We start from the raw sequence: 14,290 nt of genomic DNA on the forward strand, positions 1-14,290 counted from the left end.
AATTGCATTCTCTCTACTTGGGGCCTTTATATATTGATTTGACAATTTACTACCTTATCCTGAGCGACTGAACCTTCTTGACCAACTTCCCATGCGAGATCTTGTCAAAGGACTTACTAAAATGATGGTAGTGTAGTGGTTAGCACAATGTTATTACAATGCCAGTGACCTGGGTATGAATCCAGTGCTGTCTTTCAGGAATTTGTATGTTCTCCTCCTGTCTGAATGGGTTTCCTCTGGGTGCTCTGGGTTTCTTACCACCTATCAAAACGTTAAGGGGTTTTTAGGCTAACTGGGCTATTTGATACTGTCTTGTGGGCAAGAAGGGCTTGTTACTGTGCTATATGTCTTAATTTAATAAAATTGATCCATCAACCCACCCCTTTTACGGTAAAGGAGTCCCAGTCAACATATAGAAAATCACCAACTAGAACAGTCTTCTGTTTCTTGAAACTGTCTGACATTTCTTGAGAAATTTGCTCCTCCAATTCCTGTCGAGATTTGAATGATCTATAATATCATCCCATCAATGTGGAGGTTCTTCTAATTTCTCAGTTCCACCTGTTTCACCTCAGTAGATGAGCGCTCCAGTCTCTTGTGTCTGAGTACTGCTGTGACATTTTTCCTGAACAATAATGCCATTCCTCCTTTCTCACATTTAAAACTACTGCACCCCAGAACATTGAGCCACCACTCCTGCTACTGACTCATTAATGTCTCAATTCCACATGTTGATCCATACTCTCAGCTCATTTATCTTTCCTATAATACTCCTTGCATTATAAGACCATAAAACATTAAGATACAGGAGCAGAAGTAGGCTTTTCAGCATGTCGAGTCTGCTCCGCTATTCCATCATGAGCTGAACCTTTCCCCCACTTAGCCACACTCCCTTGCCTTCTCCCCATAACCTTTGATACATTACAATTTGGATGCCTATTAATTTTTGGCTTAAGTACACTTAATGACATGGATTCCTTAACTCCCATGGCAGCAAATTCCAGAGGTTCACCACTCTCTGTCAAACGTTCCTCATGTGCTTCATTCCAGGAATCATTCTTGTAAACTTCTCTGAACCCTCTCCAATGCCAGCATATCCTTCTTTAAATAAAGAACCTGAAACTATGACCCAAGCCAAGTGAGGCCTCACCAGTGCCTTATAAAGCCTCAACATCACATCTCTGCTCTTGTATCTTATTCGTCTAAAAATGAATGCCAACATTGCATTCACCTTCTTCACAACAGACTCAACCTGGAGGCTAACTTTAGGGTATCCTGCATGAGCACTCCCAAGTGCCTTAGGTCCTCTGAATTTTGAATGATCTCCCCATCCAATTAGCTTTCTGTTCCTTCGAGCAGTGCGTGACCATACACTTTCCACAATTGCATTTCATTTCCCACCTCTTTGCCCGTTCTTCTACTCCATCCAAGTCTCTCTGCAACCTCTCCATTTCTCCCTCCCTACAATCCCCTTCATCTGCAAGCTGAGCCACAAAGCCATCTATTCTGCAATCCAAATTGGGGTGGCACAATTGGTGTTGTGGTTAGCACGACATCTTTACAGCGCCAGCAGTTGGGGAACAGGGTTCGAATCTCCCAGTGTCTGCATGGGATTTTCCCGGGGGGGGGGTGCTCTGGTTTCTTACCACTCTTCAAAACCTACCGGGGGTGTAGGTGTAATTAGGCAGTATAGGCTCATGGGCTGAAATGGCCCTGTTACCGTGCTGTACTTGTCTAAATCAAATAATTTATATACAACGTAAAAAGAAGTGATCCCAACACTAACCCTTGGGGAGCACCACTGATAACCGGTAACCAACCAGAATAGGATCCCTTTATTCCCCCTCTCTGTTTCCTGCTGATCAGCCAGTGCTCTATCCATGCAAGTATCTTTCCTGTAATTCCATGAGCTCTCATTTTGTGGGGTGGCCTCATGTGTAGCACCTTGTCACGGGCCTTTTGAAAGTCCAAATACAGAACATCCACTGCAGGTCCTTTGTCTAGCCAGCTTCAGGTTTCCTCAAAAAAATTGCAGTAGAATATGCATAGAATTGGTTCGAGATGTGGCAGCGGGAACAGTATTCAAAGACTCGGGGTGGGGGTGGGGGGAATATGAGAGGAGACTGATTCTTATTTCAAGCGTGTCATAAACAATCTTATTCAAACAAATGCAAGCTCTTTCTTGAGATCTTCTGATATTGGAGGAAGGCAATTTTTTTTGACTGTGATCATTTCAAGGATGAAGGGATTGTCTTTTCACTCGTGGCTCAAGAAATTGTCTGTATTTTTTGGATATTAGAAATAAAAAGAGCAATTTTTCTTGAAGCAGGGAAGATGCTAAGGGGGAATGTTGGATGGTAACATCCACTACAGCACAGTGCAAGTGAGCATTGCTACAAGATTAGGGGATGGTCATTTAAACCAAAGTGTGTAGGATTGGTTCCTTGTGGAAGGTTGTGAATCTTTAGAATTCTCTAGTCCAGAGAGCGTTGTGAAGGCTATATCCTTGAGAGTATTTAAGGGTTGGAGCATTGAGGGCGATAAACTGGCACAGAAGAGAAAATGAAGCCTTGACCAGATCAGCCATAATCATACTGCATGACAGGGGAACATGAGGGGCTGACTGGCCTACTGTTGTTCCTGGTGCTGGTTCTAATCTAAGCATGATTCATTCTTGAGATGGATGCTGTAGAGATTGGTTTGAATCAAGACCATTGCCTGATGCACCACAATCTGCGGACCACCATCTTAGGGTGCCGGATATCCTGCTGTTCGCAGGATCCACCAGACAGAAGCTGAGGGACGTGGAGCCAAAAGGAGGCACTTTGAGGGACAAGGGGAAGAAATTTAATGGGAGGCAGAGCTAGGGAGGGAATGACTAGCAAAATGTGAGACGTGGGGTCAACCAAAGCAATCTGAAGTAGTCCTGTTCCTCTGGCAGGCTCCATTTTTCTGGGTACAGTCTGGGTGCTTGGTGAGGAGGGAAACACCATTGGATCAGTGCAGAATCAGGCGACTGAGCCTTTGGCCTACTTGTCACAGTTCTCATTGAAGGACAACAAAAGTCATCTTGTGCCTTGCAGGGGAAGGATTTGACTTCTCAAAATAATTAAACAACTTAATGAGGTAACGCTTGCCAAAATGTGGACAGCTCAAATCAACTAATTTGTATGTCACTGCAAACTTGCTCTTCTCCTTGACACACACTTTGCACATGGACTGCTGTCGGGAAACAGTAACTTTGTGTTTTGCTCCTAAGCTGTTGATATTGTCTGTCTCTGTCATCTTTGTAAGGAGATAAGGGCAGTGTGGACAGCTTAAAGCAGAGCTTGTTTACAATGAGGCAGGCAAAAACAGTTAGACATAAATTAGGGCTGACGGTTTCATGAAGCACAATTGGTTGATTCAAGATTCAATGTGACTACCCTGAACTGAGCGATGATCCGTACAGTATGCAAAACTCCCTTCCTTACTGGTTTGTGCCCACCAGCCTCCCAGCAACTCTCCCAAAGCCCTCAGCTACTGCTTTGAGTGGAACCAGAACTGAACTTGCCATTGTTGCCTCCAAATTCCTTTTGACAACAATCACATTCTTTTAAAAACTTCATAGATTCTACTTGTCACTGGTTATAAACGATTTTTTTTTGCTACCAAGCGAGTGTTCACTGAATTTAATTTTGAAATGATGGGAAGGCATACTACATACACCATGAAGAGAACGCACAGTTTGCGTTTAAAACCCGTTTATCACTGGATCTGTATAATGTTCCCAGATTTTTTTTCCCTTCAGGTTTAGCGCATTTGTTTGCTTGCTACCCAGTTCCTGGAATTTCTATTGCTTTATCATTGCAGCAGATATATTGATGTAACAATTTCCGGTACGGTAGATAAACACCAAGTTAGCAACCAGTGGGTGTTTGATGATGAAAATTCAAATCTCCATTTAAATATATGATATTTGTGCCATATGCTTGTGTGTAATGACTATTAGGCATGCAGTACTAATGACAGCGATTGTAGAAAATTCTAAATGATCATGAAAATTATTTGCTTTAAGATCAACCATTTTAATCTGTGAAGGAAATCAAATTATTCTTGATTGTGTACAGAGGCAACACCTCAAAGCGCTTTGCACGATGAATTAATTGTTTTCTGGAGTGCTGTTACTGTTGCAAAGGAACATGATATCTCATGAGACTTCAATGAAAGTACTTTATATAATTTCCACGATGTAGTGAAATCCTGCTGGCAGAATGTCTGTTTCCGATGGAGCACTTGAGACAACAATTTATTCATTGTGAGCCATGCATTTTTAAGCGACTGGGTAAAGCATGAGTTGATCAATCAGTGAACTATGAGCAACAAATATATCAGGATGTGTATGCAGAGAACAGTTTGATATTATGCATTGATAAACGATGTCTAATTGACAACCAAGTTGATGCATTCTGTTCAGATATAATGATCACAGCTGGAATATTAGCTCATCCCTTTTTCTCTCATTGCATTTCTGTTTGGACTAATTCCCTCTCTGATAAGAGAATTGTCATGTTTAAATTTAGACATACTGCATGGTAACAGGCCCTTCCAGTCCATGAGCCTGTGGCTCCAATATACAGCAATTAATCTACAATCCCCATACGTTTTTGAAGGTCGGAGGAAACCAGAGCACCTGGAATAAACCCATGAAGGCATGGGGTGAACGTACATACTCCTTACAGACAGTGCCAGATTTGATGCTGTAATAGTGTTGTGCTAACTGCTAACCCTGCTGCCCTTGGACTTTTGAAAGTGTGTTTCAGAAATTAATGAGCAGAATAGGGATACACAACAACGATTCTCCTGTCTGTTTGGAATGGAGAGAGGGATCTGTGAAAAAGGGACAGGCAGGAAACTGAATGAAGAAATAATTTTTTTCAATGCCCATGCATTTGGACTTGATATTAAGTGGGAACCTGATTCTCACTGCTTGTATTTTGTTGTTGTACTTCCAAGCACCATAGGTTTTCCCCCACCAAAGCTTGCAAGTTAGACTTGGAGAGATCCTGGTCCAACCTTGAGCAATGCACAGACCAAAAGGTGTTGGACTGACTGCTTCTTAGCATGACCCCAGACCTTGGGTATTGTCGAACAGTTTCATCTCCCCATGTGGGATCTTCACGTGGACCTCCAGAAGTTTTAGGTCCAGCATTTATTCCCTGCCTCCACTCCACCACAGGAAGCTGCTCAGTTGGACTTGGGTCTGTGACGACCCGCTCTTGTGGTCTGTGCAGTCATACCAGTTACAGCTCCTCTTAGGGTGGGGACAGGTGGGCTGCAGGGCTTTAGCTCTTTGATTCCAAAGAATGCACATTTTAAAAATGGAGATGAAGGTTTCATGTCAAGGAATGCTGACTTTTAAGTATGTATACCTGTGTAAATATTATTTTCATAGTCTGCCACTGAGATGAATGTGAAAGGTCTTGGTCTTATGATCCCAACCTATTGATAAGCACCTTCATTTCCTATACTCAGAATTTGGAAGGTGCATCTCTGCAGCTTATAATTCACTTCCCAATGAAATACATCGGAATCAGAATTTACTTTCATGAAATTTTATGTTTCGTGGCAGCCTCGTAGTACAAAAATAACATTCATATTATAACCATCTTACAATATTTCTCTAAAAATAAACAATAATTGTGCATAAAGAATTAAGGCCGTGTCTTTGGTTCATTTATTATTCAGGAATCTAATGGCAGCAGGGAAGAAACCGTCCTTGTGCCACTGAGTGCTCGCCTTTAGGCTCCTGTATCTTTTTCCCAATGGTAACCGAGGGAAGAGGGCATGGCCTGGATGGTGGGGGTTCTTGAGGATGAAGGCTGCTTTTTTAAGACACCACCTCATGTAGATGTACTTGATGGAGTGGTCTTGTGCCTGTGATGTCTCAAGCTGTGTTAACAACCCTCTGGAATTTATTCTTGTCCTGAGAGTTGGCGCTTCTGTTCATTCCAGCCAGAATGCTCTCCATGGTACACCTGTAGAAGTTTTCAAGAGTCTTCGGAGAGAGACTGAATCTCCACAAACACCTCACAAGGTATAGGTGCTGGCGAGCCTTCTTTGTGATTGCATCAAAGTGGAGGCTCCAGAACAGATCCTCGGAGATGTTGACACCCAGGAATTTAAAATTCTTGACCCTCTCCACTACTGTGCTCTCAATGAGGACTGGGTTGTGTTCCCCTGACTTCCTCCAATAAGGTTCTTGATTCAGAAGGGAATCAAGGGTTAAGGGGAAAAGGCAGGAGAATGGGGTTGAAAAGGATAGAAAATTACCCATGATGGAATGGTGGGGTTAACGCGAATGGTCTAATAATGTTTGGCCATGGAGCATTGACTTGTGTGAGTAATCCCATCTGCTACAGCTTGTCTCGTTCAAATCTATCGTCCTAAGTGTACGAAGTGACGCTGTTAATTAATTAGAAGTGTTGAAATTTGCTCGCAAATGAAGAAAATGATCAGGTCGAGGGCATACATTTTTGGAATTTGTTCAGGTATAAAAGCAGTAACAGAAATAACTAGAGTAGGTCTGAAGGTAAAGATGGAATATTGAACAGGCATTCATGACTTGTATAATGCCAGGTTGAAGTACCATATTTGATGGGATATGAGATGCATGGGCATATAAGACAAGACCCCTCCCCCTACATTTCAACAGGAAATAGTAATAACTTTTCTAGTGTATTTACAGGTAAGCATTTAGTAATATAGAAATATGTAGCTACAGTGCAGCAAGAAAAAAAATACAACTTGGATCACAGGAAAATCTTTTTAATAATAACAGTGGTGTAATTTACAAGTGAAAACAAAAGCAGCTTAGCTGCAGCAGAAATAATTTTATAGAAGCAAACTGCCGCTGTCAGTCCCCGCGCTGATCCCACTGCCCCAACCCCCACTGTTAACCTGCCACCAGCCTCCACACTGATCCCACAACCCCGCTTCTCCCCCCCCCCCCAACCGCCCGACAGCCTGGCATCAGCCCCCAACAATAGGTGGCAGTGATATCAGTGAGCCACGCAGCCACGATTGTCACTGTCGGCGTTGCTCACCAATATCACCCTAATTTCAACTTTGCATATAAGATCCGGGGGATATTTTTGAGCCATTTTTTTGAAGGGGGGGGGGAGAAGTGGCCTTGTATACCAGCAAATATGATATTCCTTAATTGCAAATTCTTGATGCTCAGAAATAGATTCAAAACCTAAAATGCCATAGAGCAGTCAGTTGAAATCCAAGTTAGGATTACAGTTAGAAACAGTTGCAAATGATTATATTTTAGCCGTCTGACATGTATAAGTTAAAGGAAAATATTCAAATATTCATTGTATATTCAAATTTCAGGATTTTATTGAAGGGGCTATTTTTGCAATAAATTTTCCACTCTTGTTGCTTGACCCTTTAGCAGAGATGTAAATTAAATGACATTTTCTTGTTGTCCTGAATTTAAAATGCAATGTTAGTTGTGGATCATAAATGATCTTCATTCTGGAGCTAATTTATTCATTTAACAATTTCCCCCAAGAAGTTTCAGCACAAGCCTCGAAAGCGAACTGAGCAGAAGAAATCAAAGTCGGCTGAATTTCTGATGGGTGAGCTTTGCTTGATGAGTTATTGCTCATAATTTGTGTAAGGATTAATTAACTAATTACAGACAAATGGCTGTAGGCTAAATTTTCTTCTTGCATGTCAGGGCACAGTTTGTAATTATTTTAATCATTTATTTTTTTAAGCTTCAGATTTAATTTTAACCTAATTGTGTTTTGGTGCCATTCGAGGATGATGTGTTTGTCTGCATATTTGATAAAGGAATGTTAAAGGAATTACATGGAAAATATTTCCCTGGTTGTCATATGCATGTATTTTCATGTAACGTGCAACTCTGACCTTCCTGTTTTTTTTTGATGGTTGCAGTAAAAGACATCAGATCTGGAGCAGAAGGCATTGAAAATCCTTCTTTTAACATCAGTGCGAGAAACCTTTCAGCATATCATAATTCAGCAGAAAAAGAAATTAGACGTGACAGACATGATAGTACCCTTGCAGCTCACCAACAAAAACTCCTGCTTCGAATCTATGATCAAGCGAGAGGTGAGGTTTCAGTCTTGATTAACCTCAAAGTGACTGACAGCAGTTTTGTTCTTGGTCTAAACCTCACATTCCGGTGTCTAAACCTTACATTCCAACTTTGCGGGTTGGAGCATGTTTCTTCAAAATCTGTTCTGTGAATTGTGGGAGACAAAAAAAAATAGACAGCAAATCCGTTTGGAACCAGGCACGTATTTTGCACGCAAACCTGCAGAAAAAGCTCCATTTGGAATAGTTGATCTTGAGTGCCTTCTCTTCACCCACTTAAACTAATTCTTTAAAAAGGAACTGTGAATGAGGCAATGAAAGTGGGCACTCTTTTAGATGCCTGCATTTAACTTCACACACCTTTTCAAAGGGCCTTAATCACAGAGCTTACCTCAGTTTTCCTTTTATTTTCAGGCTAAATCCCTTAATTATTTTGCCAAAATGTTCACCTCTGAGTGCTAAAAAGTGCAATCATGGGATTAAACAGGCTTACAAGTTCTAAAGAAAAATATGCTGTTCTGTGACAGGTTATATGATGGCCTATATAAATCTTTAGATAAAGAGCCTACCTGGCAAATTATTTTTTTTAAGAAAGGAAACCTATAATTTCTTTTTTAAATGTTGCATTTGTTTTGGTGGCTTGAACAAAACACAGCATAATCATTAACGACCAGATCGTGCCAATCATTTTACAGTACACTTACATGACATCTTTCCCTTTTAAAGAACAGAGACTGTAGCCTATGAAATTTGTCACAGTTTTATAGTCTTGTTGCCATTGTAGTCAAGATGACATGCTTTCTTGAAGATCTGTGTAGTATTCATCACAGCTGTCAGTTCCAAATCAAGTGGTTGGTGTTGCAGTAGAATAATGGAAAGGGCATACATACTTCTTTCAAAGCAAAATGAGTAAAAAGTAGCAAGATATAATCCTTCAGAAGTGATCATCAAGATCTCGCATTATCTTTAACTCTGATCCATGCATATTCAAAGTAAATCTATCATATTGGAATTACATTGCCATACTCTCCCCTTGAAATTGCTGTGTGTGTGTGTGTGTGTGTGTGCATAACATTAAGTCCTGATACGAAGTTTTGTTCGTAGCTCCAGTGGAGGTCTCTGAAGTAAATTACAGCAGATCTGCTGCAATATGTTTCTGCGTCTTTTCCAGTTGTTGTCTTTTAAACCATTGCAATGGTGTCATTAAGAACCTGGTTAAATTGTTTTGATTTTTTTTAAGAAACACAAACATTTTATCATATCACTGAATTCAACTTTAAAATGACCTGATTCCATCAATACTGACCAGGCAGATGCCAAGTTGATATAAAGTCCTAATTCCTTCACTTCAGGGGAAAGGAATTTGCTGCCTTTACACAAATCCACCATCAAATTTTTGAATGGGAAATGAACCAAAGACACGACCTCACTTTTTTTTCCTCTTCTTTTGCACTAATTATATTTTTTAAAATAGTGTATTTATGGAAATTAATTTATAGCAATTATTTTGCACCTGTAATGAACAGAACTGCTGCCGCAAAACAACACATTTTGTGACACATGTTCATGACAATAAGCCTGATTCTGATATGTGACCCCAGACCCACAGCCATGTGGTTGATTCCAAAGTGTCTTAAAATGTCTAAGTAACCACTCAGTTACAGGAAAATCAGGGCTGGTCAGTAAACTCTTGTCTTGAAAATTTGCAAGGGCTCCACCATTATTATCATGGGGCAGAAGTTAGAGAAGAAAGATCAGATGTGGCCCAGGCTTTTCAGATGAATCTACATATTGACTAAATTTCCACTTTGATTGTTGAGCGAAAGATGAAACTGTCACTGATGTCATCATCAGAGCTCATCTGCAAATGGATTCCAACTGACTTAAGTGCAGATTTTAAGTTTACTGTATTTTAAGTTTATGTAAATCATCTTATAGTTGCTTTAGCAGGAATTTTTTTGTGTTTCATTGCAGCAAGAGAGAATTTGATAAAATTTTGTAATTTATGGAGTTTATTTTAAAATATCCAATATGTGCATTCTTTGAAATATTCACCTCCTTGGTTCATTTTGCAGGAGCTGTAATGTTACTGTGCTTTTTGTTGAATGAAACCTGTGTAGGACACTGGTAAATTGAAAGGAAGATAGATACTGATACAGCGGTTGCTTGAATGACTCCCCCATTATCATCCTAACACGCCAAACATTCTTCATCCCCTATCCTTCCCAACACTAGTATACAATGGCTGCTGTGTGTACTGTCCATAAAATGTACGGCAGTTACTCACCAGGGGATTCCAACAGAACTTTTCAAATCTGCAACTTTTACCATTACAAAGCCAGCAGGTGCATGGAGGGAATGAATATTTTGGGTGGCGATGGGAGAGATCAGCTGCTGGGTGAAAGACAAATAATTGTTTACTTGAGGTGCCTTCAGAAGTTTTTTATAGTGCGTAGATTTTATTTTAGTGCTCTATGAGAAATGATTTAAAAATATATATTTTTAGATTATTTTTGTGATACATGTGATATAATGGAAATGACTGAGTCTTCAAAGGTGATCACAAACATTCAAAGACTCTGCTGAGTCTAAGCCTCTGTTTGATGCACTGAGACAGTCGCTGCACTACGTCCGAGTCCTCGCAGGAGACTGTATGGAGCCACCCTGGACCGTAGTCTGGCCTGTGGGCATGAGGGTATTTCTAGGCGAAGAAAGACCTCCCCCATTGTCTCAGCTAAATAGACTCAACTTTCAGTTTACTTTTAGTTTCTCTCAATGGTAACTGTAATCAGCATTACGATAAACAACACAAAGAAAAAAAAACTGCTGAGAGAGAAGATTGTCTTTGGTTGCTGGTGCAAAATGTGCAAAAGTAACATCTGCCAGTTGCAATTCTCTCCACCTTCATTTCCACTGACCTGAGGCCATCCATGATTTCACACTACCAGTGATCAAGAACTTTGCTGCTTTTGTTATATCCTTTTGATTGCCAAATAGTTTTTCTTTTTTAAACCAAATTCTCAGAAACAAAAATGAATTTCTGAAGGATTAATAGATGGTGCGTTATGGTCAGCAGGGCACTGTGTTAAATATTGCCACAGGAAAGGTGTATTGAATAAGTGCCACATTATTCCTTAGCAGTCCAAGACTGTATTTATACAATTGACATTCTAGGCTTGTGAAAAGTCACAATCTCCTTGCAGAGCTAAACAAGAAAGTCAACAGATGCTGCGACTGGCTCCACAACTCTTCCTCTGCTACATTGATGACTACATGGGTGCTGCCTCATCCACCCATGATGAGCTCATCAACTTAAGACAGCTTTGATCTGATTTCAGAATCGACATGTCAAACCCCTTGGACCTGACACTTTACATTGTTCGTCTCCTATGTCAAGTTGGGTTGATGTAGTGCTTCGGCAGACATTTGGGTCCAAGTTCAAAAATATTTTGCTAATGTGGCAAAATCGCTCAACTTTTGAAGCGGTCTGATAATTCATGATGAAGAATAGAGTTCATAGAAGTATGAGTGCTGAGCTTCTGTAACAATTGGAATTAATCTCCTCAGGAGCTGTAGACCATTTGTTTGCACTGGTAGTCTAACATTACAACATAAATCAGGCACATTTATGACCAAAATAATGTTTCAATGAGCATTTATTGCCCATAATGATGTGCACATGAAGAGAGTGGAGACCTTTGCAGGTGGGGATTATTAAGTCAATGGCTTATTGCCCTGGAGGGAATCAGCAGTACTGGTGAACACCAATACGAATAACTTTCTGATCACTCACATCAAAGTAGATGAAATTCTTTCTTAAAACTTGCTTGGATTCATTTGTCTTTCTGATACAGCAGTGGGCAGAAATTGAGAGGCATGGTGGGATCTGCTGGTGTTGCTTGGAATGAAGGGGACATTGAGTGTCAACATGACCTTAAATACCACAGAGAGTGCACTCCAGGTATGCGAACAAGATTGAGGGTTCCCTTATTTCCAGATCTCAGCTTAAACAACCATGGAAAAACCAAGCCTCGTATACATTTGTCATCAAAGAGGCATGATGAGGTTTCCCTGAAGACTCTTTGGGAGAGGGCACTGCATTGATAGTCCCTGACCGACTCTATGACCATAATCTTTGGCTTGGCTTCGCGGACGAAGATTAATGGAGGGGTAATGTCCACGTCAGCTGCAGGCTCGTTTGTGGCTGACAAGTCCGATGCGGGACAGGCAGACACGGTTGCAGCGATTGCAAGGGAAAATTGATGGGTTGGGGTTGGGTTTTTCCTCCTTTGTCTTTTGTCAGTGAGGTGGGCATAATAATGCCTGCAGTAATGGAGAGCCACCACAAGTGTCACCACTGAGCCACCTATTGAAGGAGTACCTTGGGAGCTGAAAGCTGAAGGAAGCATTGTTGTTCGTTTAAACAAACTCAGTGGACTTTGGAAGCCTGTAGTCATTTGAAAAGCAACTAATTAGATTTGCTGATGTCAGCAGATATTGCATGGAGTGATGTCATTAGGTGTGCATCTGACACTGGCATAAGCTTTCACACACTGCTGTCATTGCAACTGAAGGTTGATGGTCCCCTTTAACTCAGTAGCACTTCTGAGGCAGGAAGTTTTTGTTTCAGGTCCTCAGTGTCTGGACCACAGAAATCTGTGCAGATGCCCCAGTGTCGTTCTGATAGAGTGGCACTTTTGGGCGAGATATTGAACTGAGGCTAAACATGTCTCCTGAAGTGAGGGTTAAGGGTGGCATTTTGAACAAGAACATTGGAATTATCCAAACCTCTAACTAGCATTTATATCCTATACAAAGCTGATTATTTGATCCTTATCACAAAGCTGTTTGCAGACGTTTCCTGCCCGCATTTGACTGGTGGGTTTCCTGCTTTAAAACAGTGACTCATAGAGTAATGCAGCTTGGAAACAAGCCCTTCAGCACATTACATCCACACTGACGAGTGGGCACCATTTGTATTATTCCTATCTTCCAGCACTTGGACCACAGTACTCTATGCCAAGGGTTTCAAGAATGAGTCCAGATACTTTCACCAGTCTCTCTGCAATGCATTCCACATACTCACCACACTCTGGGTGAAAAAAGGTTCCCTTCAGCTCCCCTCCACATCTCTTCCCACTTACTCTAAATCTATGTCCTCTGCCTACCTCTAGGATGAGCAAAAGCTTCCTGTCGTCTACCCTACCTATAACCCTCAGAATTCTACACACCCAAATCATACCCCCTCAACCTTGCCCACTTTAATTACCCACTTTTAAATTAAAGCAGTTGGGATATTCTGAAAGCAACTGAAAAGCAAGACCTCTTTTGTCATTTCTCTTGTCTTTCACTTCCTTTTTCTTCTCTACCCTTCCCGCCTCCTTTTTCTGCACTTGTTTAAAACTCATTATCAATTGAATTGTTGGTGTTGTTTCTCTCCTCACAGAAGCTGCCTGACTTGCTGAGCATTGCCAATGGTTTATTTCATTATTTTCCACAAGCCACATTCTGTGTTTGCTGTAGATTGTGGTCCAGTCAGCATGCTCACTGTTGGGGTACTGAATCCCTTTGGGTTTGGCTATTCTGAAGGAGACAAACATTTTTGAATTCTCCAGGCGAAGTGAGAAGGTGATGAAGGCTCAACAGAATAATTGAGCCTTAACCACTCGGTAATGAGGTGAACTGGATGACAGTTCAGATATTGTGTTGATTCAAAACAAAGGTCATTATGTTTCTGGATATCGAGGATATATTGAGGAATGGCAGCTGGCACTGATGGAGAAGATCATCATGAGCTTAATAAATGTTGGAGGCTACCACTGCGGATAATTCTTGCATTCTTCTTTGCTCCAAGGGGAACAAGACCAACTTATCTAGATGAACTTTGCAACCACATCTTTCGTACCAGGATCAGACATTTAATCTGGAATAAAACCAGTAATGGTAACCCTGAAACTGTTGGATTCTTATGAGATCTAATTTGGCCTATTAGTGACCCCATGTCCTTTGACTGGACCATGTTCTGAAATGACCCTGAGAGCCATTCAATTCATGGATCATAAGGAACAGGCAGTAATTTTGGTCTTTGCCAGCAGAGCCCACATTTCTTCTTTTAAACAATAAAAGGAGGTTATTTATGGAGGTGGATTAAATTGGAGGTGGTACAGCAAGCATCCCTCAG

General features: G+C 41.0%; 1 protein-coding gene across 12 annotated transcripts in view; it reads left to right on the plus strand.

Moving 5' to 3' along the window:
- Window positions 1-14,290, plus strand: part of ofcc1 (orofacial cleft 1 candidate 1) — a 341,671-nt gene that overhangs the window by 42,688 nt on the left and 284,693 nt on the right. For 11 of the 12 annotated variants that reach the window (XR_011352133.1, XM_069920841.1, XM_069920839.1 and 8 more), the window contains 2 exons: window positions 7,559-7,625; window positions 7,948-8,124. Coding sequence is in view for 11 of the 12 variants with exons in the window: in XM_069920841.1 (XP_069776942.1) it covers window positions 7,559-7,625; window positions 7,948-8,124 (244 nt within the window). In the remaining variant the exon portion in view is untranslated. The remainder of the gene's footprint in view (window positions 1-7,558; window positions 7,626-7,947; window positions 8,125-14,290) is intronic. The other variant, XM_069920843.1, reaches the window with a different exon arrangement.

This window comes from Narcine bancroftii, chromosome 2 (assembly GCF_036971445.1).
Source record: "Narcine bancroftii isolate sNarBan1 chromosome 2, sNarBan1.hap1, whole genome shotgun sequence".
Classification (NCBI taxonomy): Eukaryota; Metazoa; Chordata; class Chondrichthyes; order Torpediniformes; family Narcinidae; genus Narcine; species Narcine bancroftii.